The sequence below is a fragment of the Dermacentor albipictus genome, unplaced genomic scaffold, assembly GCF_038994185.2.
Source record: "Dermacentor albipictus isolate Rhodes 1998 colony unplaced genomic scaffold, USDA_Dalb.pri_finalv2 scaffold_12, whole genome shotgun sequence".
NCBI classification, from domain to species: domain Eukaryota; kingdom Metazoa; phylum Arthropoda; class Arachnida; order Ixodida; family Ixodidae; genus Dermacentor; species Dermacentor albipictus.
Window position 1 is genome coordinate 1,167,491 of NW_027225566.1, and position 27,480 is coordinate 1,194,970.

The 27,480-nt window shown below is 48.7% G+C and overlaps 1 protein-coding gene across 1 annotated transcript in view; it reads right to left on the minus strand.

The window, feature by feature from the left end:
• Positions 1 to 27,480, minus strand: part of rempA (intraflagellar transport protein rempA) — a 109,433-nt gene that overhangs the window by 29,962 nt on the left and 51,991 nt on the right. Inside the window, exons 3-4 of the mRNA XM_070528511.1 lie at positions 23,337 to 26,088; positions 12,268 to 12,476 (exon numbers count right to left, since the gene is read on the minus strand). Of these exons, the coding sequence (XP_070384612.1) occupies positions 12,268 to 12,476; positions 23,337 to 26,088 (2,961 nt within the window). The remainder of the gene's footprint in view (positions 1 to 12,267; positions 12,477 to 23,336; positions 26,089 to 27,480) is intronic.

A 27,480-nucleotide genomic window follows, 5' to 3' on the forward strand; every position in this document is an offset into this window, starting at 1 on the left:
AGGGAACAGATGCACTGGTTTGTCGCTCTCCATAAGGCGACAGAGCAACCACCCGAGTGGCTCCCAAGAGTAGAGCCGTTGGTTAATTTGCGTGAATTTTGATTAGACTCAGCCAGTACGATACTGGTTGAATACGTGCACAACAGCAAATGTATGTTGTACTTTGTTTTTTGTTACGGTGATTGTTTCCTCTTGTAAATAGTTATGTACCAAAAATCAGGCAATAAAGAAAACAGACATCTGGTCTCACACACACATTATGTACCAGTGCAGGCAAACAAAACCACGCCGACAGTTGTCTGGGCTAGCTGCAGCAGCTCCAATTATGACTGTACGACTGACGCGGCTCATTGCCCTCTAGACTCAAGCCTCTCTAGGCTTGCCCGGTGCTGTGGGTCACCACTCATTGCACGTCACTCTAATGCGGTATGACGTCACTAAAATTTTCGTTGTGCTTCCAACACAGTGACATCGGTGTCAATCGCGGTAGCGATGGGTTTCGATCACAAGAACGAGCATTTAGGCACTCTTTGGAAGAGAATGAAAACATACTTTAAACTTTTCTGTGTCTAGCACTTCATGTTGAGTGTCTTTGCATACAGAGGAAGCCTACAGTATGCTTCTTATAGCCTCAAAATTTGGTGCCTCAACCCCTTTAAACTAGTGGAAAGTGTGAGGAAAGCACTTCTTTTCCTTCATTGAAAAATAATCTTTTATAGTGCCCCTCCTAAAATGGTGTTGTTGGTTCAATTTTGGCACATAAATTCCCCTCCAACAATTCTTTATAGTCCTTGTTTCCATTGTGTACTTCCTTACTATAGCCTGTTCTAATGCGTTGTTTGAATTTTTTTTACATCTCCACAATCTTGTGTATTGTTGCAGCCCACTTGAACTTAACATGTATTGCTACGTTGCCCGAGTTTATTTTTCTTTGTTAGGAAAACTTAATTGTGCATGGCCTTGTAAAGGCCCCTCACCAGGCCCTATTGCAAATTTTGGTTATACACTGGTATATGTAAGGTGTCGTCTAGAAAGCCTTTTTTTCGAAGATTTTCAAATTAATTCACCCGATGTCACTTGGACAACCTTGGTTTCTGTGCGCCAAGTACCTGAAGCCATTTCTAACAGGAAATTTGCCACATCTTGGGAAATGGAAGAACCTGTCCTGTTACCATGCTGCCAGAAGGCAAGTGTTACTACCAGCAGACATTGTGTCTCTGCCTCGACTAGGGTGCGCAAGTGTTCTTTCCCTGCCTTCTCCAATACCAAAGCGAAAAGACTATGTCACATGAATGAGTCGTACCCCGCATTTAAAAAAAAAATTCTTCACAATTCCAGTGGCACGTTTGCATATTCGGCATTAGGTGATTCACCTGAAGTCATGTGCCATGGCTGGCGATATTGCAAGTAGCCTGTATTGCATAGAGGCATTTGTGCGTGTGACCTTGGCTCCATCAAAGCGTGGCGGCCTTGAGAGTAAGTGCGGTCTTATGTTTGGAAATCCAGCATTTTCTATGCCACTCAGCCATTTCATACTTTTCAGACACGGTCGTTGCCATGTGATCTACATGCTGCACTTGTTTGCATTGGCCAAACCTGCAGACTTCAACTTCAACACACTTTTTGTAAATTAGCAATGCACATTCTTTCGCAACTTGTATTCTTCATTGAAGTGCTGATTTACGCTACGCATTCTGATGCAAGTTTTCATCTTATGGTATTCCGAGATATTTGCAGTTCACTTATGATCTGTGTGCATAGAGTTGTGGTTATTCTTCAATGGCTGTTTATTGTCCCTTGCCTTACTTGTATTTTGTCACAATATAAACCACACACATGCACTCAATATTTTGTTCACTGTACTCAGTGTCAAGGTGTTTGCCTCATACGTTTTACTCAAGCCCATTTTTGTTGCACTTTTTAGCATATGAGGGTATATCTTGCCAAACAGAGCATGAGAAGTAAGATGGAACAGTGCCAAACCTGCATACGATGAGTATTTAAAAAGTTTGGCCACCAGAGATGAGTACCCGGAAAGAATAGTTTGATTCAAATGACCCCAGCTGGTATATGTACCATAATTTATGCTTCTTCCCAATTTGTTGAATACAGTGCAAATGGCTGACCTGGGAAGCATAACTAAACCACTGGTAATACAACATGGGGAGACACTTGTGCAGACTTAACATCAATGAATGATAATTATTGACCTCCAGAGAGCACATAGAGCTGTCCTTACTATCAACATATCAATAAATGGAAAGTAAGTGACATAAAAGTTTAACATGCACTTAAAGCACTTAACAAACACTTAAAGGGGCACTGAAACGCTTCCGACTGATCATAGTTACCTCACTACAGAAGGACATCGCCTGCTGCAAAAATTTTTTGAATCATTGAACTGTAAGCGGAATTACTAGTTATTGCACTGATGCATTGCTTTCTCCTTTCGCCTCGGCTAGTGTGCTGGAAGCTACACGGTGCATGGGAAGGTAGCAAGGTCCTGGTCAAGTTTTTTTTTTTTTACACATTGCTACTTGTGGTTCAGGCATGTGTGGCACACTCTAAACGCGAGATGGACGCCTGGAGCTACATCACTTACAGAGACCAATAAATACACACGGCTGTCTGATCGTCCTGCGAACAGAGCTTGTGGTGGTCGTGGTATCTATATTATGCAGCATGCCAGTTTCAGGGCCCCTTTAAGAAAGGCACAAACAAAGACAACAGAAGTTGGTTTCATGAGTTCTGCCTGAGTCGCCACTGATATCACGCAGTTGCTCGTGCACAAATTGTGAAACAATAACGTATGAGCCATAGGAAACGAACAGTCATGTCGGCAAAAAAAAAATAGCAGGATATGTATTGTGATAGGTAACCTCAAGCGCCACAGCGCAAGGTGAAGCTAAGTTGCAGTTTGGCACATAATAGGATCTCTTCCGCTTACAACGGTGCACGCACATGAACATTTCACTTTATACGATCTTTGCAATATGAACAGCATTGAAACGCAATGTAGAGATGAAACATTAAAGGGACTGACAACTACATTAAATGTTCCAGGATAAGGTGCCAGGGGAAACAGCCGAGATGTGCTTGCACTTTTGCGACAATCAAGCAGTGCACGAGCACTTTGCCTCCACGATCGATGGGTCCCGGAATGCGTCGGCGATTCTCACCACAATCTCGTGCGGGTCCGCTGTCACGCCGGAGGTTTGCACATACGCGCGACCACTTCTACTTAATTACTCACTGTACCACTGGTACCGACTAAAATGAGGTGCTCGGCGTCCACTACCCGTTCTCCCCCCACAAAACAGCGCGAATTAACATCGCAGTGCAACAAACCTCATATTTTCACCAAGGACAGCGTACGCGGGGACTTCCGTAAAGCCGCCATACTGCACAGTGTAGCCAGACCGGGCCAGGCTTCGCAGCGCCCCCTAATGTTGATTTAAGTTGCGAATAGGGTGCCTCGATGCGCGCGCCCCCCTCCGCCGCTCCGTGGAGCGGCGGAGGGGGGTGCGCGCATCGAGGCACCCTATCTCCCTAGATCCCGCCGGCACCCAGACCAGTTCCCCACGTCACAGTCGGCGCGGCAAGCGAGAGGGAGAGGCGGAGAGAGAACGAGCGTGGGGCGACCTGCGACAAGCGGGCAGAGTTGTTGGACCGGCGAGGCAAGCGGCACGTGAATTGGACGTCAGGCAGGCGTGAGGACGGCGGCCTGAGTTCCCGTAGCCGGAGCCTCCGTTGACGCGACCCCGAGTCCGTTTCGATCTTCGGCAGCGACGTGCGGCGACGGCGGACCCAGCAGCCCGGCACCTCCCCAGCTCGGACGTCCTACTCGACACTCCGCAGATAAGCCTACGCCACCTGTTCAGCAGCTCTCAGAACTTTCCGCCGGACTGTATTTTTGTAATCGTGTTTGATCTTTCATTGATTTACTCATCGCGTGTTTATTCTTATATGTCCTGTTAGTTTAGTCTTTGCCGCATTTATTGTCACTTGTATTTTTCATTTGTGTCGCGTATGTTTTGTATATTCGCGAGTCTTAGGAGCTCCCACGTGGTGGGCTTAGTGTCGCGCGAGTAGCGTCAGGGCGTGCGTTGTGTGACCCGCACGCCTTCCGCGAGCTAGGGCCCACTACTTGTAGTTGTATGTTTTTTTCTTTCATTATGTCTCGCGCATGATTTTAATTTATTAAACTGAATGTACGTGTTGTACGTCGCCCTCCGTCTCATGCCTCTGGTTCACGGTCGATCAGGCGTGGACTTTATCGCCGGTCAGCAGTCGAACCCTCACTAAACGCACGCGGGGTGGGTTTGTTGTCGCCCCATCCCCTCCGGTTCGGAGAGTGCGAATTACCCCACCATCAATCTTTGACAACTGGCGTCCGCGACAGAACTTGCTGACCACGATCTGCCGTGAACACGAGGCATAGAGGGCAGTACAAACGCGTTCTGTCAAAAAGCGAAAAAGGGCCGAAATATGGCCGACGGAGCGGAACGATTTGTTGCGGTCGGGAAGCAGCTGGGCCTGGAAGGGACAGCGCTTCAGGAATTTTTGCGCGAGGAACGGGCGGTGCATCGCGAGCGCCTTAAAGAACAGGAGCAGCAAAAACGCGAAGACCATGAGCGCGACAAGGCGCGGAGCGACCGGCGTCTCCTCGAAATAGAAAAGGAGCTCGAGCTACTGCGCGCAAAGAGTGCTTGCGCAAGCTACAGTGGCGGCTCCGAAAGCCTGCCCAATGCAGGCATAGTGACAGCGCAGTTCACGGGTATCAGCCCCCAAAGACTACTGGCACTCCTTAATGAGAAGGCAGACGACCTGGATGCATACCTGACGCGCTTTGAGCGAGTGGCCGAAGCGCACGGATGGGCGAGGGAACAATGGGCCACCGCCCTCAGTACGTGCCTGACGGGAGAAGCCCTTAGTGTGTTCGGTCGCATGCCAGCGTTGGAAGCGTTGGCTTACGACAAGCTTAAACGGGCCCTCCTACGTCGTTTTCGCCTCACAGAAGAGGGCTTACGAAAAAAATTCAGGACGGAAGCGCCCCAGGATGACGAAGCGCCCTCGCAGTTTTTCGCCCGGCTTGAGAATTACTGGGAGAGATGGGTCCACCTCTCGGAGGCCACGATGTCCTACGAGGGAATCAAAGACCTCCCCCTAGCCGAACAGTTTCTTGAAAACTGTGAGCCCGCGCTGGCGATGTTCCTGAGGGAAAAAAAAGAGCCGGGACGTCCTGGATATGCTCCAGAGGGCCGACGAATATGTGAGCGCCCGAGATACAATCAACTTCGGCAAGCGCGAAGCAAAACAAGGAGGTCAAGCCGGGGAGAACCCCGATGCAGACCGAGGCAGGCGACAATGCCACAGTGGGACGGGGCTCCGTTGTTACCTATGCTCACGACCGGGACATGTGGCGTCACAATGTACGAGCACCAATAAGAAGCCGGAACCGTCGAACAGGGAGCAGCCGGCCACTAGGAATGTTTTGGCCTGCCTTGAGTAGGATGGCTACCTCGAATTAAAGGATGGCCAGCACGTGCCCGTCGTAAATCTAGGCACTTCACCAGGCATGGGCGATCTGCCTGTCGTCGAGGGTCGGGTTGCCGTGCACGCCGCGAAGGTCCTGAGGGACAGCGGCTGCAACCTCGTTATAGTCAGCCGGGACCTTGTCCAGCCGTCGGATATGACAGGCCGGTACCGAGCCGTCTACTTTATAGACCGTTCAGTAAGAACTTTGCCCGAGGCTCGAATCAGAATAGACACGCCCTACTACGGAGGAGAGGTATTGGCGGCATGCATGCAGGACCCACTCTTCGACCTCATCCTGGGGAACATCGAGGGTGCCCGAGCCCCGGCCGAGCCAGACGGTGCGTGGGGGGAAGCCTTCGTGCGGGATGAACGCGACTGGGCGGAGCCATTAATGGCAGACAGCCAGCCTCCAGCTGCGGCTGCTGTTATCACTCGCCGGCAGTCACAACAGCAGTACTCCCAGGCGTTCCGGAGATGGCAGGTGCCGTCCACCCTGGCTGGGGTCACTCCCGAGCAAATGAAAAGGGACCAGCAGCGAGACACTACCCTGCGAAAGTTCTTTCAGCTACACAGGCAGCAACGCAGCGGGAAGTGCAAGGGGGCGGATCATTCAACATCCGAGTGAGGGACGGACTGCTGTACCGTGAATACGTGCCAGACTCGGGATCCAGCACGGTGCACCTGATAGTGCCTACGCAACATCGCAGCAAAGTCCTTCACCTTGCACACTGCGGGCTAATGCCGGGGTCACCTCGGAAAGAAGCAGACCGCGGACCGCATACTGGCCAACTTCTTTTGGCCGGGACTGCATGAAGATACACACGCGTTTGTCGCTTCATGCGACATTTGCCAGAGGACGGCCAGCCGTGGGTCTGTAGGGGGGGTACCGCTCGAAAAGATACCTCAAGGAGGGCCAGTTCGTGAACTCACGGGTTTGGGCCTTACCCTACAGGAGTACGACTTTAACGTACTCAGCATCAAGGGTGCGGAGAACGTGGGCGCTGACTACCTCGGCCGGGTCTGAATTGGCATGAATGGGTAGAGGAGTTCATCCAGACTTTAGTTGTCTCCGTTTTGTCCTTTTCTTTTTCGCTAATACTACTCCGGGCGTAGTGTTGCTTCGGGGCCTCGTTGAGGTATGCCTTGTATTTTATCTCTTTTCATTGTACATCATGTGCTCGTACCAGTGCGGAGACATTGCGGAAGTGCGGTGCAGTGGTTTGTGCGCGAGTGTTCGCGCAACTCAAGAACGCTCATCGACCCGGTGGTGCGGGTAACCGTCAGCAGCGATCAGAGGCTCCTTTCAGTGCGCGTACACGACTTTGTGTTTTGTTCTGAATGTTATTCTATAACATTCTTGTCGCCGGGGTGGTGTCACAAAGTGCGTGTACTCCTCGGCGTCACCCCACCGCCGCCAACAGTCCCCGCCGCGGCGTGCCCGGCGCGGGGAGCGCTCTCCCTAGATCCCGCCGGCACCCAGACCGGTTCCCCACGTCACAGTCGGCGCGGCAAGAGAGAGGGAGAGGCGGAGAGAGAACGAGCGTGGGGCGACCTGCGACAAGCGGGCAGAGTTGTTGGACCGGCGAGGCAAGCGGCACGTGAATTGGACGTCAGGCAGGCGTGAGGACGGCGGCCTGAGTTCCCGTAGCCGGAGCCTCCGTAGACGCGACCCCGAGTCCGTTTCTATCTTCGGCAGCGACGTGCGGCGACGGCGGACCCAGAAGCCCGGCGCCTCCCCAGCTCGGACGCCCTACTCGACACTCCGCAGATAAGCCTACGCCACGTGTTCAGCAGCTCTCAGAACTTTCCGCCGGACTGTATTTTTGTAATCGTGTTTAATCTTTGATTGATTTACTCATCGCGTGTTTATTCTTATGTGTCCTGTTAGTTTAGTCTTTGCCGCATTTATTGTCACTTGTATTTTTCATTTGTGTCGCGTATGTTTTGTATATTCGCGAGTCTTAGGAGCTCCCACGTGGTGGGCTTAGTGTCGCGCGAGTAGCGTCAGGGCGTGCGTTGTGTGACCCGCACGCCTTCCGCGAGCTAGGACCCACTACTTGTATTTGTATGTTCTTTTTCTTTCATTATGTCTCGCGCATGATTTTAATTTATTAAACTGAATGTACGTGTTGTACGTCGCCCTCCGTCTCATGCCTCTGGTTCAGGGTCGATCAGGCGTGGACTTTATCGCCGGTCAGCAGTCGAACCCTCACTAAACGCACGCGGGGTGGGTTTGTTGTCGCCCCATCCCCTCCGGTTCGGAGAGTGCGAATTACCCCACCATCAATATTTGACAAAAGCAAAGGGTCATAACACTGCGCTTTGTTTTTCATTACTTTGTCATGTACCTTCACACTGGGTAGCGCCGAGCGATCGCTTCTAACAAACGCAGAAATGAGTCTTTGCAGCGCGTGTGGCCATTAAAGGGACCCTGAAACGATTTTGGCGATTTTCTACAGACGTACTGAGTCGTTAGAGTAGGTTCTTCTGATCATTAATTGATGCATCTAAGTGCTCTGCGTAAAGCGTGTAATTTATTATAGGGTTTTCAAAATACGCAGCGCTGCCGATCGCAGCGCACTGCTCGGCGGAATTTTAAGCCGCCCCTACCCATATGATGCAAATAACCCATATTACGTCACATGGGCGAGCTATCTGATTGGCTGACCAGGGCGCGTGGTCGATAATTTTTCCAACTTTATGGTGAACAAATGATGCTCGTAATAGTTGGAATGCTAGTTACTTTGTTTTTGTAAAAAGAAAATAACTTAAAGAGAATACACAAGAATAGTTTTTTAGTACACTTCAGCACTTCCGGCACACAGCAAGTGTCGTCTGCTTGTGTTACAACGTACTCCATTTTGACGAGAGCTCCGCGGTCAGAGTCGGTCTCAGTCTTTTCGCGAGCACTATGATTCGACTTTGTTGCCTTGTGGACTGCAAACCTAGCGACCTGCAAACCGCGAGTCCAGTATTCGGGCAAACGCAAGCGCAAGGGGACAGGGTCTGGCCGCTTGACTGTGCTAGGGTAGCCACCCTAACTGTGCCGGGATGAGCCACGAGATGGGCAGAAGGGCAAATGTGAACGGTCTGCACGGTGCAGCCACCTGGTGGCACAGAGCTCAACCATACACAGTAGCAGTAACGAAGTGTATTCTTTGCTGCTGGTGTGTATTTTTCGCAGGAGTGTAATCATCAACACGTTGATTTATAAATGTTTAAAATGCTTTACACTTGGTTAGAACAATATTAGCGCTTTGTTTGACTGGTTAAGCGCTGCGCCAGCAAGTGTCTGGACCGTGCAGACCGATCAGGCTGCTCACGTACGTCTACGCTCAAGTTCCTTCATCAGCTTGAGTTTATGCCTCCAGTCATTTGCCGAAATGACCAGCTTGCCTGTTTTTAGCGGAGTACCGGACACGTTCGGCGCTACGACAGAATGCTCGCAACGCACGCTGCTTCGATAGCTCTCGGTCGACGGCCAAACGGCTAGCGGAGAGGTCTCGCGCGGGAGGGGGCGTGCTCCTAAACAACCGGAAGTGAGCGATGTGACGTCGCATCGTGACGCTAAACCAGTGAAGGCGGAGCTTAGCGCCGCTCGCTCGGCGAGCGAGTTGAGGAAAAGCATAGCTAGGGAGGAGGGTAACTTCTAATCGCTTGCAGCTCCATTAATACGTAACGCTTCACTTAAATTGTGGTGCGAATGTTCTACTTAAGCTGTACCCTACGCGCCTACAAAATTTGTCCGAACCGTTTCAGGGGCCCTTTAACTGACTACCCAGCACAGCCATGCGAGGTGCGACTCCAGGCGGAGAGGAGGTGGCGCTTCACTTTCTGCATGCCAATAACTTTCCATTTTTTGCGTGTGAACGCCCGTGATCGGGTCCACAAATTTCATGCCGTCTGGTTTAGTTTCCCATTGCAGATTGAGGCTCACTCCGTCAGCATCCACTAAGTTCGGGATGCAGTTGTATGCGGCCCATTCATCACTGTGGATTGTGGTCCCCGGTTCAACGTTGGCTGCAATAATGGGGTCTAGCGTCGCCGAATCTCGTCGGTCGACCTTGAATAGTCGGAACTGCCCGGTGGTCACGCAGGTCATGCCGAATACCCATGGTCCAAGGTCTGCAATGCCGCCGTGATTTTGCCGGCTCCGCGGAACCTTGTCGCCCGTCATCAGGCGGCCTCGATTGTGTTTTCGCTTGCCGCGAAGGAGGCATTCATCAATTTACTCGGAGCCACCGAGTAAGTGTCGCGCCAGCAGCTCCTCCCGCACGACCTCACGAGCTATCACGGGCGTTCACACGCAAAAACTAGCAAGTTAATAAACTGAACGCCACCTCCTCTCCGCCAACTGCAGGGTAACTGCACCGCTGCTGGAGTCGCACCTCACATGGCTGTGGTGGGAGTCAATTAATGGCCACACGCGCTGCAAAGACTCATTTCTGCGTTTGTTAGAAGCGATCGCTCGGTGCTCCCCAGTGGTAAGGTACATGACAAAGTAATCGAAAACAAGGCGCAGTTTTCTGGCTCGCTTACATACACGGTACGCCCGCGGCGCAGCACTTCCTTATATCTAGCAGCGAGCGATGCGTTCGAAGATCAGCGCAAAAAAAAAGCAGGCGCACACCAAATATGTGCGCCTGCACCAAGCCGCACCGAATCAAGCCAGAGAGAAGGAAAGCAGCGACAAGCGATCGTATAAAAGCGCAGTGCACAAACCAGACGCACACCAATCTGCGCTCGAAAAAGCGACTGTATAAAAGCCTAGTGCAGAAACCAAGCGCACATCAATCTGCGCTCAGAAAAGCGCGCGTAAGCACGTAGCGAGCCGCGCCAATTCAAGCCAGAAGAGGGGGGGAGTAATGTGTGACACTAAGTTCAGTGTTACCCTCTAAAACAACATACCGCCATTGTGCAGCGACAGCCGTTGTGTCGTTTTTAGTTGGTTAAGCGGGGGCCTTAAAAGCCTAGTGAAGCGCCTGCGATGAACAGCCGTACCGCGGCGCTGCGTTTCTATTCCCCTAATAGAGAATAAGTGGCCATGACCCTCCATGGATCATGACCGATTTTTTGTTTGAGAATAGCACTGCAGCGCCCCTACGCGACTTATCACCGCTTGAACGCCCTCGTGCGTGCGACCCGCTTCAATGTACCGCTTCTAAGCTTTCGCCTCACTGTCGCCACTCGCGGCAAGAAGTGCAAAATATAATAATTTGCTCGATCTCCGTTCGTCATCACAAATTTCTAGCGTTGAAAACGAAAAACAGATACTTAAAGAAATAAAAATGTTCGTTATTTTATTTGTTGTATTTTAACGTATTGGTTTGAGTGAAAGTGTAGGTGCAAGAATGCGCCGCATGTACCCTGTTCGCATTCGATGGAAAAAAGAAAGATAGTGCCCGAAAGGAGAGGCACGCCCTTGACGCACCCGGGAAAGGCGTGGCAAGCGGCTCACGGCAAGTGTGCAGACAGACAGCGGCTTAGTCACGGTAACGCTAAGTTGCGGTAATCCGTTGATGACAATACGCGGCGCTGGCGCAATTCGTTGTGCAGCCTTCTGCGCTTGAAACGTGGAAGCAGCGTGCCGCACAGGGTGCGCTCAAGTGGTCATACGCGGCTTTGTGTCTACATATCTTTTGCCTGCACCTTCGGAGCGTTCCGCGCTATCTCCGTTCACTGACTGCCGTCGAGCAAACTCGGGTAAAACTCGGGTGAACGAGAAACTCGGCGCATCCTGCATAGCACCCCAATACTGAATTTTCTTCTGAATAGCCGCAGGCTACTCCGTTCCGAAAGAAGTAGAAGATCGCTGCCGCCGATCGCTCACACACTGGCTACTCGCCCGTGCCGAAAAGCATGGGTTTATTTGCGTGTAATAAAGCTTTTTGCGTGGCCGTGTAACGTTTTCGAGCACTTTGGGCACGTTTACGACCTCGTTTTGCCAACTGTTCTTTGCTGAGGGTCCGTTTTAGCGTCATTCTTAAGCTTCAATTGCATGCCGCCGCGATTGTCGATGAGCCAGCGCAAGCTAAGTAAGAGATAGCGGACCAATCGCAGACGCCGGCACCACCCTCTTCATCCGGTTATCGATATTCAGTGCAGTGGCGCAGCCCTATCGAATCCCTCTCCACTTGAGCATGCTCCTCGCCTCTTGTGAGCCAATTAGGTAAGACAAGCCGCTCAGTGCAGGGAATGTTATTCGTTTTTCAAGCAAACAAAAGTCATCTCCTATGAACGCGGGGAGCATTTGATTGGTTTGTTCAGAAAGCCCTGCGGGTGAACGCCCGATGCTTGCTTCGGCGGTTACGCGAATTTGACGCCAGGAGATTGGAATAAAAACATATTGGAATAGTTTTACTTATACGGCCCCAGGTATACACTATAGTTGCTGGTGCAAGCGACATTTCGCTCTATGGTTTCGTAACTGCCGCTCGCGGACCCAGAAACAAAATCGTAATGCAGGCCGCAGCGAAGTGATGTCCCAGAATTTCCCGATATTTCTTAGGTCTCCTGCTTCCCCGCGGTAGAGAATCGAAGCAGCAACCTCGTACTCGGTAGCGAAACGCCACAGCTACTGAGCCATCGCCGCGGGTAATCACGCTCATGTACCTTATGAAGTGAACATGCAAGATCAGAAAGAAAACAAAGCTGTTGGGGATAAATGATTGCCACCTTTCGTGCACTTAATTGTGTTCAATAAGCGTGTGTTCGTGCTCGGGCACTTGCCTGTCGGCGAGCTCCTCGGTGATGAGCACGTTCGATTGGACGCACAGCTGGAGCGCGGCCTCGCTCTGCCCGCTGGCGGCGAGAAGCAGCACGGCCTGGTCGTGCTTTCCGGTGGCCGCCAGTCGGTCGGCCGTGGTGCGCACAAGGACCGGATCGGCGTTGGGGCCCAGCTCCTGGGCGGCCTGCTGCAGCGCGCCCAGATCCCCGGCCTGCGCACGCATGCAGGCACCAGGCCCGGCGCGGCAATGTGAGAGACGCGCGATTTCCGAGAGCGAAAGGCGTCGATACTTAGCCTCGAGCAAACGGCCAGACGTACGCGACTGCTCGAGCTCGACTGCTAGAACGGGGCGGGGGGATAAATTCCATGCGATATGGTATATTTCAAAGTTCGACATATCCGAATATACGAGATTTTTGAAGGCAAAAGCAATGTGGGTTTTGAAGAAGCACTTATTTTGCATATGAACCTAGCATTTCATAACGGAATCAGTGAGTGAAGCATTCCAAGATCGTTTGCTTCGATCTCGGTTTTATCACCAATGAATCCACTAAGCGACATTTCTGATGACATCGGGATCCTTTTCGCAGTATACTGTCTCATTTAGTCTTGGAGCGGCGTACATACATAGTTCCAACTGAGCCTATTTCGATTCTACTGATATGCGGCTCAAGTTAATCGCGAACGTCGGGTTATTTCTTTTTGCGGGCGGTGCCAAAAACGCACATTCGTCACAGGAGCCAATGTGCAAAAGGTCAGCTGACAGCAGTGCCGATTCCCTAAAACGATCTCTACGCAATGAGAGTGACAGTCACGGCATTTGGCTCGTGCTGCTTGCCACGCTACAATAAAGAGACGCATTGCAGGAACTGGCTGCCAACCGTTCCGTATTTTTATGCGAGTGCCCCCAATTTTTTTTTAGAGAAATCTCAAAGTCCCGACACGACTCTATCGGTACAAATGTTTGTTTCCGACATGTAGGCCTGCAGGGTGAGACAGAACTAGGATTTTCCTCGCCACGAGTGCACTGAACAAACGTGTGGCCCAGAATTACCAAACATTGAACTGACTTTTTTACAATCATGTGTAGCGCGAAGCAATCGGCCAAACATACTAAGAGACACGGGACGCGAGCGCTACACGTAGCGCTCGTCCGGTGTTTCTTTGATTATGTGGTCGCTTGCTTTGCGCTAAACTTATTCTGAAAAGAAAAAAAAAGAACATGCGCTGAAATATAATTGAAGCATAACTGTTCGCCCAGTCCTTGTAAGCAACATTCTATCGAAAACAGTAGTCTTTATCATGAAAAGTTGTCGAGAGACGTTATAATAGAACGAGCACGGAACGACGCGCACAATTGTGGAGGTTAAGGTCAACATAAAGATTGCAAAACGCAGTCTGTGAGACAGGGCCTTTTCCCTCCATCCCGCAGCTTTCAATAAACGGGCAAGGTCGGGTTGGTGGTAAACTTTATTGAAAGGGGGGAGGTGAAAGGGGGACGTGGCTGAGGGATCGGGCTCATATAAAGCCGTGGGCCTGCTTGGCCTTCTCCGCCCAGTCCACCAGTTCAAGCTGTCGGTCGACGTCCCCGGATCTGAGCCAGGATGCCCAGGAAGTATCGCTGCTGACGGGGGGATGAGAAAGCGGGAGCGACGTGCATTCCCACATTATGTGTGCGAGTGTCCCTGTTTATGAAGGGAGCCTACATAGGTAGCTTTCCTTGCCGCGGGTTGGGAATTCTAATTATAGGTCTTCGTCGATTAGTCGAGGGAACGGGATTTTCGAAAGGATTATTTACTGAGAGTTTGTCGCACCGTATACACACAATCCCGAATTTCTTGACTTTTTATTTGTTTGGCGTATCCTCATTTTTTCTCTTCGTGCATTGCATGGACACACATCTTAAAACTTCCTTGTATGCGCATAGTGCGCGCCGACGGACGCGCCACTGGTGGCGGCCTTGCACAGAACACGCAGGAAAGGACCCAGCGGCACGCCGTAGTTTGCTGCGTCATTGATAGCGCTTCTTTAATAATTAAGAATAATTACTTCCTTTGAATGACGCTTCTACAGTTATCGGTCGAACCGCCTCACGTAGCCACTTCTCTGCTGTGCTTATGTGGGTGTTTTTCTAACCTTTCTCGGTGAGCGCAGTACGTCTAGAATCGCAGAGTCCTGCGCTCTACGCGGTTGTATGGGACTGGCGGCCGCAAAGCGTTACGCAATTGGCGGAACTGCCAAAACTGATCCACAAGGCGAAAATAACTGATATTCGAAACTATAACATGTGAAACACTGAAGAAGCCGTCAAAAATGAACGCAGCCTGAAATCAGTAAAAGAGAAACCTGGCATAGGACAAACCATGATGTATGCACTAAAAGATAAGAGGGATAATATCATAAGCAATCTTGAAGATACAGTAAAAGCAGCGAAAAAATTCTAAGCTGACCTGTATACAGTGCCCAGAGGAGTCACGATACCTCACTTAGAATCAGTAATGAACAGGATACAGAAACTCTCCTATAACTAGCGGTGAGGTCAGAAGGGCGCTGCAAGACATGAAACGATGAAGAGCGGCAGGAGAAGGTGGAATAACAGTCCATTTAATCAAAGATGGAGGAGACATAATGCTTGGAAAACTGGCGGATCTTTATACGAAGTGTATATATCGACTGAAAGGGTCCCAGAAAACTGGAAGAATGCAGACATTATACTAATCAACAAAAAAGGAGACGTTAAAGAATTGAAAAATTATAGGACCATTAGCTTGCTCCCAGTATTATATAAGATATTTACCAAAATAATCTCCAATAGAATAAGGGCAACACTGGATTTTGTCAACCAAGGGAACAGGCTGGCTTCAGGAAGAGATACCTTACAATGGATCACACCCATGTCATCAATCAGGTTATCGCGAAATCTGCAAAGTACAATAGGCCTCTCTATGTGGCTTATATAGATTACGAAAATGCATTTGATTCAGTAGAGATACCAGCAGTCTAGGAGGCACTACGTAATAAAGGACTACAGAACGCTTACGTAAAAAGCTTGAAAAATATTGCTACATGCGTGTGGTATTTGTTTGTTTGAACGAGGTGGGTGGGCGCCATCACTCCTGAAAAGAGGAGGAAGAACGAACTGGGCTCGCGCTGTGAATCTAACCGGTCAGCGCTGCAACCGTTGTTGTAAATATAATCTGTAAATAGTTTCTCGTCTTACTGGCTCGTCCTTCGCGTAAGAATATATACAGAGGTTCTACAGCTACCTTAATTCTACACAAGAAAAGCAGGGAGATACCTATAGGGAAATGGGTCAGATAGGGAGACACAATTTCTCCAAAGCTATTCACTGCATGCTTAGAAGAATTCAAGCTATTAAACTGGGAAGGCTTAGGAGTAAAGATCGACGGCAAATATCTCAGCAACCTTCGGTTTGCCGATGACATTGTTCTATTCAACAACAATGCAGACGAGTTACAACAAATGATTGGAGACCTTAACAGAGAGAGTGTAAGAGTGGGGTTGAATATTAATATGCAGAAGATGACGATAATGATAAATAGCCGGGCAAAGGAACAAGAGATCAGGATCGCCAGTCGGCCACTAGAGACTGTGAAGGAGTACGTTTACCTAGGTCAATTAATCAGAGGGGACCCTGATCATGAGAAGGAAATTCACAGAAGAATAAAAATGGGTTGGATCGCATACGGCACACATTGCCAGCTCCTCACTGGAAGCTTACCATAATTATTGAAAAGTAAGGTGTGCAATCAGTGCATTTTGCCAGTGCTGACATATGGGGCAGAGACTTGAGAATGAGTTAAAGACCGCTCAAAGAGCGATCGAACGAAGATTGCTAGGTATAACGTTAAGAGAGAGAAAGAGAGCAGTTTGGATCAGAGAGCGAACGGGTATAGACGATATCCTAATTGACATCAAGAGGAAAAAATGTAGCTGGGCAGGTCATGTAATGCGCCGGTTAGATAACCGTTGGACCATTAGGGTTACAGAATGGGTACCAGGAGAAGGAAAACGCAATCGAGGACGACAAAACACTAAGTGGAGCGATGAAATTAAGAAATTCGCGGGCGCTAGTTGGAATCGGTTGGCGCAGGACAGGGGTAAATGGAGATCGCAGGGAGAGGCCTTCGTCCTGCAGTGGACGTAAAACATGATGATGATGATGATGATGACGATGATGATGGAGGTGGTGGGCCCCCCCTCCCGAAAAAAAATCCTGGGTACGTGCCTGCTTCCAGTATTATAATAAATATTCACCAATTTCCAATAGAATAAGGGCAACACTGGACTTGTTATGCGTAACGTTAAACAATGAAACAGGCTGGCTTCGGGAAGGAATACCCTACAATAGATCACATCCATGTCATTAATCAGGTAATCGAGAAATCCGCACAGTACAATCAGCCTCTCTATATGGCTTTCGTAGATTACGAGAAGACATTTAATTCAGCAGAGATACCAGCAGTCATAGGGGCATTACGCAATCACGGAGTACAGGACGCTTGCGTAAATATCTCGGAAAGTATAAATATTCCATGGCTATACCTTAATTCTACAGAAGAAAAGTATGAAGATACCTATAAAAAAAGCAACGAGAAAAAATGGGTTGACCGGGGGGCCCGATTTTTATTATTCATATCATAATAAACGGGGAAATGGGAATGATACTATGATACTATAAAGAAAGAAGTCAGACAAACAGACACAAATTTTCCCACGATATTCACTGCGTGTTTGGTAGAAGTATTCAAGCTTAAACTGGGAAGGCTTAGGAATAAGGATCAACGGCGAATATCTCAACAAAATTCAATTTGCAGGTTATATTGTTCCGTTCAGCAACACTGAAGACGAGTTACAACAAATGATCGAGGACCTTAATTAGCAGAGAGAGTGTAAGAGTGGGGTCGAAGATTAATATTCAGAATACAAAGATGATGACTAGCCGGGCGAGGGAACAAGAGTTCAGGATCGCCAGTCAGCCTCTAGAGTCTGCGAAGGAGTAAACTTACCTAGGTCAATTACTCACAGGGAACTCTGACCATGAGAAGGAAATTCGTAGAAGAATAAAAATGGATTGGAGTGCACTTGGCAGACATTGGCAGCTCCTGACTGGAGGGTTACCATTATCATTGAAAAGGAAGGTGTACAATCAGTGCGTTTTACTGGTGTTGACATATGGGGCAGAAATTTGGAGACTGACAAAGAAGCTCGAAAACAATTTGAGGACCGCACAAAGAGCAATGGAACGAAGAATGTTAGGCGTAACGTTAAGAGACATGAAGAGAACGGTGTGGCTCAGAAAGCAAACGGGTATAGCCGATATTCTAATTGACAATAAGAGAAAGATATGGAGCTGGGCAGGTCATATAAGAAGCAGGTTAGATAACCGGTGGACCATTAGGGTTACCGAATGCGTGCCAAGGGAAGGGAAGCGCAGTCGAGGGTTGCAGAAGACTAGGTGGGGCGGTGAAATTCGTGGGCGCCAGTTTGAATCGGTTGGCGCAGGACAGGGGTAATTGGAGATCGCAGGGCGAGGCCTTCGTCCTGCAGTGGACATATAACCGGCTGCTGATGATGATGGTGATGATAAATGCATGGGACCATACTTCCATAAAATGTGTTGCGTCATGCGAGCAGAAGTGCAGCATAGATGTAAAGGCTTCCCTCGCCTCTTCTTAAATAGGCACTAAAGAGCAACGTTAAATCAGTTTGGAATCGTGGAGTATTCTTTCGAAACTCTCTTTCGAAACTTTAGCGCTGTTGTCTGTGTCCTTTCACTCGTCCTGTTGTTTAGCGCTGTTGTTATTGCTCCCTTGTTTGTTCAGCACTGAAAGGCTTATTACTAGTGGAGAAAATGAAGGCCAAAGTTTTCCTTTTTAAATCTCGCACGCAAGCCGCACAGACACGCGTCAGTGTGACGTCTCATATTTTAAGGTATACTTTCGCAGGTTTGGGCTGTTTCATGTGCGGGAAAAGTGCTGATAACTTTTCTTGGTTGAAAACTCGCTAGGTTCGATACTTGGGTTCCTTCCAAATGCAGCGTAGTAATTTTTTATCGACAAGTCCTTATTAGTCCCGACCATACTCTATCAAATCCGAGACGTCAGGGGCCAGCTATAGTGCGGGGAACTGTGAGAGGGCGTCGCCATTCGTCGTTGCGCTTCTTTCTGGCTTATTAGTACTTCGGGGCAGGCACGTACCCAGGATTTTTTTTCGGGGGAGGCCCACCACCTCCATCATCATCATCATCATCATCATCATCATGTTTTACGTCCACTGCAGGACGAAGGCCTCTCCCTGCGATCTCCATTTACCCCTGTCCTGCGCCAACCGATTCCAACTAGCGCCCGCGAATTTCTTAATTTCATCGCTCCACTTAGTGTTTTGTCGTCCTCGATTGCGTTTTCCTTCTCCTGGTACCCATTCTGTAACCCTAATGGTCCAACGGTTATCTAACCGGCGCATTACATGACCTGCCCAGCTACATTTTTTCCTCTTGATGTCAATTAGAATATCGTCTATACCCGTTCGCTCTCTGATCCAAACCGCTCTCTTTCTCTCTCTTAACGTTATACCTAGCAATCTTCGTTCGATAGCTCTTTGAGCGGTCTTTAACTCATTCTCAAGTCTCTGCCCCATATGTCAGCACTGGCAAAATGCACTGATTGCACACCTTACTTTTCAATAATTATGGTAAGCTTCCAGTGAGGAGCTGGCAATGTGTGCCGTATGCGATCCAACCCATTTTTATTCTTCTGTGAATTTCCTTCTCATGATCAGGGTCGCCTCTGATTAATTGACCTAGGTAAACGTACTCCTTCACAGTCTCTAGTGGCCGACTGGCGATCCTGATCTCTTGTTCCTTTGCCCGGCTATTTATCATTATCGTCATCTTCTGCATATTAATATTCAACCCCACTCTTACACTCTCTCTGTTAAGGTCTCCAATCATTTGTTGTAACTCGTCTGCATTGTTGTTGAATAGAACAATGTCATCGGCAAACCGAAGGTTGCTGAGATATTTGCCGTCGATCTTTACTCCTAAGCCTTCCCAATTTAATAGCTTGAATTCTTCTAAGCATGCAGTGAATAGCTTTGGAGAAATTGTGTCTCCCTGTCTGACCCACTTCCCTATAGGTATCTCCCTGCTTTTCTTGTGTAGAATTAAGGTAGCTGTAGAACCTCTGTATATATTTTTACGCGAAGGACGAGCCAGTAAGATGAGAAACTATTTACAGATTATATTTACAACAACGGTTGCAGCGCTGACCGGTTAGATTCACAGCGCGAGCCCAGTTCGTTCTTCCTCCTCTTTTCTGGAGTGATGGCGCCCACGCACCTCGTTCAAACAAACAAATACCACACGCATGTAGCAATATTTTTCAAGCTTTTTACGTAAGCGTTCTGTAGTCCTTTATTACGTAGTGCCTCCTAGACTGCTGGTATCTCTACTGAATCAAATACATTTTCGTAATCTATATAAGCCACATAGAGAGGCCTATTGTACTTTGCAGATTTCGCGATAACCTGATTGATGACATGGGTGTGATCCATTGTAAGGTATCTCTTCCTGAAGCCAGCCTGTTCCCTTGGTTGACAAAATCCAGTGTTGCCCTTATTCTATTGGAGATTATTTTGGTAAATATCTTATATAATACTGGGAGCAAGCTAATGGTCCTATAATTTTTCAATTCTTTAACGTCTCCTTTTTTGTTGATTAGTATAATGTCTGCATTCTTCCAGTTTTCTGGGACCCTTTCAGTCGATATACACTTCGTATAAAGATCCGCCAGTTTTCCAAGCATTATGTCTCCTCCATCTTTGATTAAATGGACTGTTATTCCACCTTCTCCTCCTGCTCTTCATCGTTTCATGTCTTGCAGCGCCCTTCTGACCTCATCGCTAGTTATAGGAGAGTTTCTGTATCATGTTCATTACTGACTCTAAGTGAGGTATCGTGACTCCTCTGGGCACTGTATACAGGTCAGCTTAGAATTTTTTCGCTGCTTTTACTGTATCTTCAAGATTTCTTATGATATTATCCCTCTTATCTTTTAGTGCATACATCATGGTTTGTCCTATGCCAGGTTTCTCGTTTACTGATTTCAGGCTGCGTTCGTTTTTTTACGGCTTCTTCGGTGTTTCACATGCTATAGTTTCGAATTTCAGTTATTTTCGCCTTGTGGATCAGTTTTGGCAGTTCCGCCTATTGCGTAACGCTGTGCGGCCGCCAGTCCCATACTACCGCGTAGAGCGCAGGACTCTGCAATTCTAGACGTACTGCGCTCACCGAGAAAGGTTAGAAAAACACCCACATAAGCACAGCAGAGAAGTGGCTACGTGAGGCGGTTCGACCGATAACTGTAGAAGCGTCATTCGAAGGAAGTAATTATTCTCCACTTCCGGCGGCGTTTTCTCTACTTCCTTTTTAAATAAAAAGATGTTGATCCATAAATGTTATCATAAAGAACGGTTAACATTTTTATTGTTCACTTTTGCTTGCAGTTTGGTTGTTGCGTTGGCTCTCTCCCTTAGTAGATCGCTTAATTTCTGAACTCCTTGCGATTTTTGTTTCCAGTTTCCAATTTTGCACGAAAAGTGCTATACAATTAACGAAAAACAGACGAGGTAACGGGCGACAGTCATCTTGCTTATGGGTTTAAGGGTTATTGCAGGGTTTCATGATGGATGCTCTTTCACATCATTTTATTTCCCACCTTATCTAACCCGTATCACGTGTATATGGTTCCGGGCATCTGCCAGCGTCGCGGCGAGCCGTAACTCAAGGAAATAATGAAGCAAAGGGAAAAGTTAAACGCAATTGGCGTTTTCTCCGGACGCAACTCGTTCCATGAGAGTACAGACCAGCTGAGTAACAGCCGCATCCCTCTTCTGGTCCCAGGATCAGCCTAAACAAAGAAGGTTGAACTAACAAAAGCAACAGCTATGCGTGTGACGGTTGAATAGATGGTGACAACTGAACGCATCTCGAGTTAATCGCGCGGGTGCGGAATCTATGAGAAAACTGTCCTTCACATTACAAGAGATGCCGATAACTACCGCCATCTAAAAGGAGTGCAAAAGGCAGCATAAGGCTGACCGATGAACAGCTGCCAAGTCTCAACATTAATCTGGCGGCGCTTTAGGAATGTGTGAGGAGTGGTGGCGTGGGTGGGGAGGGGGTATGCCACTTGATTTCGGGGGGGGGGGCCGGGCCCCCCCGGGCCCCCCCCCCTGGGTACGTGCCTGACTGGAAGCTAATGGGCTTATCATTTTTATATTCTTTAACGTGTCGCTTTTTGTGGATTAGTATAATGTTTACATTATTCTGGTTCTCTGGGACGCTTGAAGTCGATAGACACTACGTATAGAGAGCCGCCAGTTTTTCAAGCATTATTTCTCCTCCATCTTTGATTAAATCGACTGTTATTCCATCTTTTCTTACCGCTTTTTCCCATTTCATGTCTTGCAAGGTACTTCTAACCTCATGGCTAGTTATAGGAGTTACTCTAACCTGTTCGCTACTACTTCGAATGGAGGTATCGTGGCTGGGCACTGTACAGGTGAGTACAGAATTCTTCCACTGCTTTTACTATACCTTCGATATTGCTGATGATATTACCCTGCTTATCTTTCAGTGCATACATCTTGAGTTGTCCTATGTCAAGTTTCCTTCTCACTGATATCGTGCTGCGTCCATTTTTTACGGCTTCCTCAGTCTTTCTGACGTTACAATTTCGAATATCCCTTATTTTCGCCTTGTTGATCAGTTTTGACAGTTCCTGGAGCTCTATCTTATCTCTTGAGCTGGATACTTTCATCCATTGTCGTTTCTTTATTAGCTGATTTGTTACCTAAAAGAGCTTACCTATTGGTTGCCTTGGTGTCTTACCTCCCACTTCAATTGCTGCCTCTGAAGCCAGCCTAGCTCTGGTTTCAATAATTGCCTCTATGTAATCTACATCTCTGTTCTAAGGCTGCATATTTGTTTGCAAGTACCAGCCTGAATTTGTCTGCCTTTACCCTTACTGCCTCTAGGTTGGCCTGTTTCTTCTTGACAAATCTTACTCTTTCGATTTTCAGATTGAGCTGAATCCTAGCCCTCACTAACCTATGATCACTGCACTTTACCCTACCGATCACCTCTACATCCTGCACTATGCTGGGATCGGCAGGAAGTATGAAATCAATTTCATTTCTTGTTTCACCATTAGGGCGTTTGCAGGTGCACTTTTTGTTCCAACACTTTCTGAAGAACGTGTTCATTATTCATTCATTCTGTTCATTATTCGAATTCTACCAGCATCTCTCCTCGCGTGTTCCTAGAATCCACGCCGTAGCTGCCAACTGCTTGTTCACAGGCCTGCTTTTCCCCACTTTTCCACTGAAGTGGCCAATTACTACAGCATACTGAGTTTGTACTTTTCTCATCGCTAATTCAACATCTTCATAAAACTGATGTACTTCATCATCATCGTGACTGGATGTTGGAGCGTAGGTTTGTACTACCTTTAATCTATACCTCTTATTAAGTTTGATTACGACTACTGCTACCCTCTCATTAATGCTGTAGAATTCGTCAATGTTGCCTGCTATGTGCTTATGGATTATGAATCCTACCCTGTATTGCTTCTTATCTGGGACACCTCTATAGCAGAGGACATGGCCGTTAGTCAGACCTGTATAAGCCTCACCAGTTCTTCTAATCTCACTAAGGCCAATGATATCCCAAACAATGCCTTATAGTTCCTCAAAGAGTCCTCTAAGCTAGCCTCACTCGACAAGAGTTCGGATGTTAACAGTGTCCAGGGATATATATTTATATTTGTACTCTATGGTCTGTCAAATTGCAAAACTAGTTTTAAGAATTAAATACTGAATTCTGACAGAGAGGGAACGAGCAGAAGTAAATTTTTTATTTTGTTGTCCGTTTGTAGACTTTTTCGTACTTTATCACTTTTAACTACAAAACTACACCGGCGCCTTGCATTGCGTCACTCGGGGTTTACTGAAGAACAGTAGGGAAATATAGGAAGAACGAGTGCTTTACCTGGAGAGCCAGTTCAGCCGCTTTGGAAACCCATCCTCCATGCTGGTAGAGGGTGACCGCTTTCTCGAGAGCATCTTGGCGCTGCTCGAAGTAGCGGGCCACCTCAAGAGCTTCTTTGGGCGCTGCTTGCAAAGCGAGGGTGTACAGCTGGTCGTCCATCTCGTTCTCCTTGCAGACCCTAATCGCGTTGCCGAAAGCGCGCGCCCTCGCGAAGAAGTGAACTGCCTGCAGCACGTTGTCCTGGTTCTCCAGGTACCTCGCCAGGTGAAAGCACGCCGCCCGGTCTTCCGTCTCGTTGGCGATGTCGCACGCCTTGTCCACGTTGCCGAAGTAGCAGTGCACACGAAGAAGCGACAGGTAGTCCCGCGCGGCTTCGTAAAAGTGCAACGCCGCCTCCATCTCGCCGATGCTCTCCATGTACTGCGCCCACCACTTCATTATGTCGGGGCTTCCGCTGGCACGAACGTATTGCTCTAACGCCTGCGGGTCATCGAACAGCATGCGAGGTACGTCGAACAGGTGCGTATCGGCTTTCTCGTACGCTGCCACCGCTTTCTCGACGTCGCCAGACGCCTCGAGGTGCCTCGCGTAGTTGTGGTACGTGGCCCGGAGACGAATTCTGTCGTGCTGTCGAGCGACGTCTACGGCTCGCTCCCACTGACCCGAATCTTCTAGAACCCTGACCAACAGGTCATAGCGACCGCAGCTGTCGAGCAATTCCTCCGCCTCCTGGACCATGCCGAGTTGGAGTGCCAAGATGGCCGTTTGCGCTTCCAGCTCGGGCTCAGTCTCCATGGCTCGTCTCAGGGACCAAGCCCCACGCGCGTGAGCCATTTTTCCGAGGCATATCTTGGCCACATCGAGCCGCTTGGTTCTCACACACATCTTCGCCATGTTCTCCCATACTGCCTCATTTTTGATGGCCTTTATGGCCTTGAAGGCCTCGTCCATGTCCCGAAGCGTCATGAAGAAGCTGAAAGTCATAATAGCGTCGCGGACGGTGTCGTCGCAGTCTTGAAAGCCGACAAAATCTCGCATCGGAAGCCGGAAGACATGCTTTGAACCAGGAGCTCTCTCAGCTGCACCTGGCTCATTGACGTCACCAGAATGCTTGGCCAAAAGGTAAAAGAAAGGCACCTGCACGCCCATCAGTCTGAATTTGTCGTCAAGTGGGAAGACATCTTGCTCCAAAATGCCGTACTCTGTGGTTACAAACAGCGATACCACCACGACGTGTGGCTCTTGATTTCCCGGCGCATCGTTTTTGACACATCCCCTTGGCGTACTCCGAGCTTCGCAAACGAGCAGTCTAGGGTCAGTTTCGTCCCAGTAATGCGAAATCGGAGCTCGGTCGCGTACAATGATACTGGATGCCGAGTCACTGTCAGCTTTTCCTTTTGTACTTTCACCGGTCGCGAAATTGAATTGGAACATTGAGTCGTCTTCTATGCTCCATACGTAAAGAACGCAGCCTTCGCGTCCTGTACTCCGATGTTGCGCGCTGTCCTCCTCAGCGAGAATGCTCACTTTATTTCCGGTGCAGTTGCACTTAATGCTAGAAATTCTGTGCGGCACATCATGCCCTTTGGCAACAAGCGCTGTCTTGAGCTCTGCGTGAAGTTTAGCCTCTCGCCTGCTTAAGTCCCACAGGCGAACGCGTCCGTTTGATAAGCCAAGTGCGAGAAAGATTCCCGATATGTCGAGGCAGACTGCACTCACGTCGTCTTCCGAGACAGGAATCGCTTGCTTAAGGATGCCCTGAAAGGTCTTGGCGCTGAGCTTGCCGTTTTCCACGAGGTAGACGCTCGCGTCGTGCAGTCCAATAAGCGAAGAATCCGTGTTCATAGCTCCTAAGAACTTGGCTGACCTGCTACTTGGCAGTGTCTCGTAGAAGAACATCCGCTTTCCGTTAAACACGGCGATGTGGTGGCGACTGACGAACAGAGACTTCACAGGTATTTCGGTTCGCAGGATTATCTGACTGTTGCTGGAGACACCGTCCACAAATACTTGCTTGGCGGCTGTTTGAAGAGCGAGGCAGCCTTCCCGAAAACTGAAGCAAGCTTCCTGCTCGATCAGGAGAAACATATCCTCACTCGTTAGGGTGCCGGCAATCCGGTGAGTCTCAGACCACGCCAACTCTCGCACGGGACTACGCAAACTGGCGGCCAATTGCGATCGCCAATGTGCAGTGCCCACCGCCTTTTCGGTCAGCGTCCACACGATGACGCGGCCGCGATTCGTGCCGACGATCAGGGTCCTTCCGGAAGCATCTGCGGCTATACACGACACTGCTTCGCCGTAGTCCGCGTCTGGAAGCGAGAGCACCGTGGTCTCGCCTGTCTCGAGGTTCAGCAAGCGAACACTGGCTTCACCGGCCGCTATGCCAATGACTCCGTCCTGAACTGCTACCCACGCGACCGCCATGTCTGTACCATGGCCGCTAATTTTGAAACGGCTCTGCTCTGACAGCGACCCGTCGTCTGCGATGGCAAACTGGGCAAGGGTCAAGGTGTCAGTGACAACAACGAGCGCGTCTCTGGAAACATCGTGCAGAAGACGTGCGACGCCTGCGTCCATCTGGTAGACGTCGCCGCAGCTCCCGTTCTCACTGACGAAATAGATGACTCCCGTCGTTGAGCCCACGTAAAAGTCATTGGAAGCTGCCTCGTTGTCCGCCAACTCAGAGGACTGCTCATTCCAGTCAGCCGGTGGGAACACTTCCTCCTCGCCGCCATCGTGTGCCGGGGCGCTGGGCAAAACAGGATATTTATATAGCTTACCGATATTCACCAAGTACCCAGAATATTTACGTTATACTTAGTTACTTATTTACTTACTTTAACTTCTACTCGTAACGTGTTCGCAGCAAGTAAACTGAAATTCTTGTGACGCGATCAACTAGGCTAACATCTCTGGCATATAATGAAGGTTTGTATCACTCTATTTTGTGGCGCGGCACCTGTCGCTACTGTGATGCAGCAATAGCAGGTTTGTGCTTTATGGCATAATAGCATATTGAAAGTGAAACAGGACGAGGCAACAAGAAAGTAGTAAAATATAAGGCAGCGATGTGACTTTGAAATATAGTTTGGTTAGAGAAGCAACTAAATGAGTCTGTATAGTATGAGATGTATCTGGACAAAAATAAGCGGTACCTTGTTCACGGATGAGACCCAGAACGCATTGGTATCCGTCGTATTAAACCGAATAAGTTTTGTTTATTATTTACGCTGGGTTACGATCAATAGCCGCGGAAATTAATAAATATTATTTCTAATATCATTATCAATATTAGATAATTAGGAAATACAACTACACAAATGTTGCTCAATAAGTCTCGTAAACCAAAAAGAAGCACTGGGTGCAACTGTTCGCAGCAAGCTCTTTCTCAGATCGGTACGTTTTTCCGGGTCTAAACGAAGCACGAAAAATATGGAACGAATGACGTCGCCACTCACATGCGCTTTTATCCACTGTAATGCTCTCAAAAATGTGGTCTTTGAACGAGGCCTAAGTTTTGACTGCAACCCAAGTTTGAGAGAGAGAGAAAGGCAAAGGAAAAACAGGCAGGTTAACCGGCCATTATCTCCGGTTGGCTACCCTGTACTGAGGGAGGGGCAAAGGGATGTGATAGGTGTGAGAGAGAAAAGGATAAAAATGGCAAAAAAAAGCCTACAAACACACCCACACGATACACACGAACTGTTTCTGTGGGCACTGGCACGCAGCCCGCAAAGGCGCTCCTAGTGTTACGCAGTGTCACTGTACAATCCTACGCCACACAGTGTACAGTCACAATTTGCCAGAAAGTCCCGTGTCTTTTTAAGTACCGCAGCAGCGCCTTCATAGCGGATCGCGCTGATGTTCGCGTAGGCCAGTTTCCAAGGATGTTGTTTTCTGTCATTGGGCGGTTGTCCAGTTTGTCGAGGGTGGCTGAGAGGACTGCTCTTTGCATGTTGAAACGAGGGCACTCAAAAAGAAGGTGCGCGATTGTTTCATTGCACCCGCAAAAGTCACAAAGTGGGCTGTTGGCCATTCCGATAAGAAAAGAGTACGCGTTTGAAAATGCTACTCCAAGCCATAGACAGACTAAAAGGGTACAATCACGTCGTCGAAACTCAGGCGAACTACGGAGCTGTGA